This window comes from Rosa rugosa, chromosome 3 (genome assembly GCF_958449725.1).
Source record: "Rosa rugosa chromosome 3, drRosRugo1.1, whole genome shotgun sequence".
In the NCBI taxonomy this organism is placed as follows: Eukaryota; Viridiplantae; Streptophyta; class Magnoliopsida; order Rosales; family Rosaceae; genus Rosa; species Rosa rugosa.
This window is the reverse complement of record NC_084822.1, coordinates 6,481,506-6,485,710: the sequence shown is the minus strand read 5'-3', so window position 1 is coordinate 6,485,710 and position 4,205 is coordinate 6,481,506. Positions and strand designations below refer to the sequence as shown.

At 34.3% G+C, this 4,205-nt stretch overlaps 1 protein-coding gene across 1 annotated transcript; it reads right to left on the bottom strand.

Moving 5' to 3' along the window:
* Positions 1 to 2,179: 2,179 nt before the first annotated feature.
* LOC133737100 (uncharacterized) lies at positions 2,180 to 3,968 on the bottom strand. Its single transcript, XM_062164722.1, has 7 exons — positions 3,686 to 3,968; positions 3,517 to 3,591; positions 3,297 to 3,410; positions 3,027 to 3,146; positions 2,707 to 2,945; positions 2,405 to 2,617; positions 2,180 to 2,287 (listed from the first exon to the last, which is right to left on the bottom strand). Exons 1-7 carry the CDS (start codon positions 3,726 to 3,728, stop codon positions 2,180 to 2,182), a joined length of 912 nt encoding a protein of 303 aa, XP_062020706.1. The 5' UTR covers positions 3,729 to 3,968.
* Positions 3,969 to 4,205: the final 237 nt, after the last annotated feature.

Here is a 4,205-nt window from a genome sequence, read left to right as displayed (position 1 = left end):
GATCTATGCATCCATACGAGCGTTTTGATATATAACATGGTCATGTTAGAAAAAGTTGATAAATAGTGGATTTACGTTTTGACGTTACTATTTAACGTTTTTACGTTTATCTTCGGTTTACGATCTGTGAAGATCTGACCATCGGTTTTGCTTCAATTTTGGATATGTTGATCGTATGACTGTCCCGGTGACCTTGTGAGGTCACGGACGAAGATCCGACCGTTGGATCTTCGTATAATTGAGAAATAGTGATTCGGAAGGCGATTCGTGAGAATCTGACCGTCGGATTTTCATATAATTTTGTGGAGATGTTAGTAAAGGCGATTCAGGAAGATCTGACCGTTGGATCTTCGTGATAATTTTGGAGGATGATCCTAAAGGCGATCCGTGAGGATCCGACCGTTGGATCATCATTAAATTCAGATCCGACCGTTGGATCATCGTTTAATTTGAATCTGAGCGTTGGATCGTCGTTTAATTTCATATTTGAGTTGTTGGCTAAGTCAAGATCATTATTGGACTAGGTGATTGACGGTTTGAGTTGGTGGACGATTGTGGATCGTATTTTGAGCTGAATTGAAGACGCAGCGGGATTATCGAGGTGAGTAAACCTCACGTGGTTCATATTACGAACCCAATACAATTAATTGCTTATTTTGTTGCAATCATATGAACTATTGTTGGTATTACTAGACATTCCTGTGTGAATGTCTGTATATATATTATTACGTGAAATAATATGTATTGTTGGAGTTGTGTTGAGTTTATTGTTGAGAAACAATATATTGTGAGAGGTATTGAGTTTATTGTTGAGAAACAATATATTGTGAGAGGTGTTGAGTTTTATTGTTGAGGAACAATAAATTGTTGTGATCTGTGGAGATCACTAGGTCACGAGGTGACCATGGCATCTATTAGTGAATCACGCTCTCGTACCGGGCTGGTGGTTATTAATAGTATTAAATCGTAATCACGTCTGTGGCCGGACGAGTGGTTACGTTCAGTTAGAGCTCTAGTCTGTCTGCCAAATGTGGAGTGACCTTATGAGTGAAATTGAGAGTAACTCATAAGTGTCAATATATATATGGTAACCTTATGAGGGAAATTGAGAGTAACTCATAAGGGTCTATATATATATATATGAGTCTGTCTACCAAATGTTGGGAAATCTTATGAGCGAATTTGAGAGTAACTCATAAGTGTCTATATATATATATGAGAGTGAGGGATCTTATGAGCTAAATTGAGAGTAACTCATAAGTGTCTACATATATATATGAGAGTGAGTGATCTTATGAGCTAAATTGAGAGTAACTCATAAGTGTCTATATATATATATGAGAGTGAGAAAGTAACGTGGGTTTGTGGTAGTCTTGAAATCTAATAAATCAACAGTTCTTTCTTGTTTACTCATACTGGCTGTAAAAAGCTTACCGGGTTTTGTGTTGTTGCAACTCCCGGTACACTATTCAAATTGTGTAGCGGGTAATCCTACAGGACAGGAGAACCAGGACGGTGATCGTGCGGTTAGAGCAATTGTTAGAGTTTTACAACAATTGTAAGTTGTGAGGTGTGTTATGCTCATTTGAGCTTTATAATATATTGTGAGAGTGAATTGTAATAATGAACTCGAAGTTTCGAGATTTGTTTTTTTGTAATTGTAATTATTCAGGTTTCGGATTTGAATTTATTATTCAAAATTCGGGGCGTGACACTTGAAGCTGTCCTTGCAACTCTTTGTTCTTTTCAGACATTTCATTTATCGACGAATGAGAGACCCTTGATGGTGGAGGTCTAGGGCCAAAACCACAACCCTTGATGTAGCCTGATTTGACTCCGAGGACTTTTGCACAAATTTCATCATCTGTCATTGTCCGAGTTCCATCAGGTTGAGTTGTCTCAGTTCGCATCTTAATCATTTCATCCTACAATAAAAAATATATACAATTAGATATAATATGCAATTTCTCAATTACAACCTGATCAATTTCTCGTTAACAAGTTACTTACCCACTTTGCTTTTGCTCCCAAGTCCCAACCTTTTTAAGTGCTTTTGTACTCTGTTTCAAAGCGATCAATTGCATCTTGCATCTCTCCAGTCTGTGCTGCCTATTGCATTCAAACATATTTTTTTAACATCTACAAATATATATTGAAGCTATAAATTTATTAACAAAATTTATAAATATCTTACAATTTGCTCTTGGTGAGACATAAATGACTTTGACCCAGCTTTGTGGTGATGTGTCAACTTTGACCTATTTATAGTATTTTTCTCTGAACGAATCTGAAAATTATTATGAAATATCCAACAGTTAGTTGGAATCTGAATAAAAACGAAAACTAAGATAACAAAAAAGTGAACTGTGTTGAAAAATAGTTAAAAAAATAAACAATATTGTACCTGAAACTTTTCACTAGAAAAACGAGCACAGAGAAACTCCCATTCTTCCTGAGTCTTGACATCATCGTGTTTGTTTTCAATTGCTTCCTCGATTGTTGAAAATTTCTCAAAATGTTTCTTCAACTTATAACGAAAATTACAAAATACAGTCTGGCATGTTGTAATTACATATCTCTTGACCCAAGGGAGAGACATGTCAATGTCAAACTTGTTCTGCATATATATAATTTCATGTCAAACAAAATATTTAATTAAAGTAATCAATGTAAACTTACATTTTAGAAAAACAAACCATCACTCACCGTTATTCTTTTAACCAACTTATCCACTTCAATTTTTGGAATTTTCTTCCATTTTTCCACATTTAGTGGGGCATGGTTTCGAACTGTGAAACCAATTTCATTGGCCAACATTTCAGAATATGGGCCTGTAGGCCTACCATTTTGTTCGGTCAGAGTGACAGGTATTTTAGCATTCAATTGAGAAAGCACCTTATCTGCATTCACTCCTCTTGTCTTTCCCCGCACCTTTTTTGTTGGACCTTTAACATAATTCTTAATTAATGTACACAAATATATTTAGTTCTCAAAATATAACAATATATATATAATATTGTATATACCTGTAGGAGGGTCTTGATTACTGGTTGACATCACATTATCATTTTGCTCTTCAGTTGTAACATTTATCAATAGCTGATCATTAGCAGTTTGATGCTGAAGACGTGAACTAATTCTGACCCCTGTCATTATACATATAATTTAGGTATACCCTTCTAATTTGCAATTCATGAAAACAAAATTACATTCCGCTCTTTTTTCCCTATACTTCTTAGTACATAAATAATTGAAGTGATAAAAATTGAATTCAAGAAGACTGCAATACTACTTACCAGTAGTAGTTCGTTCTGTAGTGGTACCAATAGCAGAATTGAGTCCATCTTCTCCATAATTTTCGCATGATTGATTAGTAGTTTGCACACGAGAGCGTTTACTCATTGCACTACCTGTTATTACACACACATGTTAAATTAATCAATATGAGTCAAATAAATAAGTTAAATCTAACTTTCTGTAAATATTGTTGTAGCAAAACAAAAATTGAAGAATTACCTGAAGTAGAACGGGATCCATTTGGGCATGGCTGATCAGTAGTTTGCACACGAGAGCGTTTACTCGGTGCATTACCTGTTGTTATACATACATGTTAAATTAAATTATTAATCAATCAATCAGCTAAATGAATTATAAACTTATAAAAAAAACAAAATACAATACATACCAGTAGTAGGCTTTTGGATGTTAGACACATTGGAACGGCGCATCTTGTGACTACTATTATAAAAAATGCAAAATCAAGAAATAACAAACTTCTCTGTCAAAAAAGAAAAAAAAAAATCTATAACGATAGATAAGAAAGCAGTAGCACTGTATACAATTGCAAAAGGTCTATATGTTTCAGAAAGAAAGGAAAAAGAAAAAGAAAAAAAAAAACTAACTGAACAATTAATAAAATACAATTGTGCCTAATTCAAAACCTAAGTCGTGGTCATAAGCTTCAGATGGCACATCAACTTTTGAGCACAGTTTTAAATGTTGCAGCAATGCCAGTAAATTAAACAATGAAGTCAATGCACTACTACAATCAATTCATCAATACACAACAATAAAGGCTAATTCAATATTGGGCTAAATACTAGTTAGTACCCTGTGGTTTAGGTCCAAAATCAATTCAGTCCCTGGACTTCTAATTTCATCAAAAACACCCCTGCACTTTCAATTTTGATCTAATAGGTCCAATT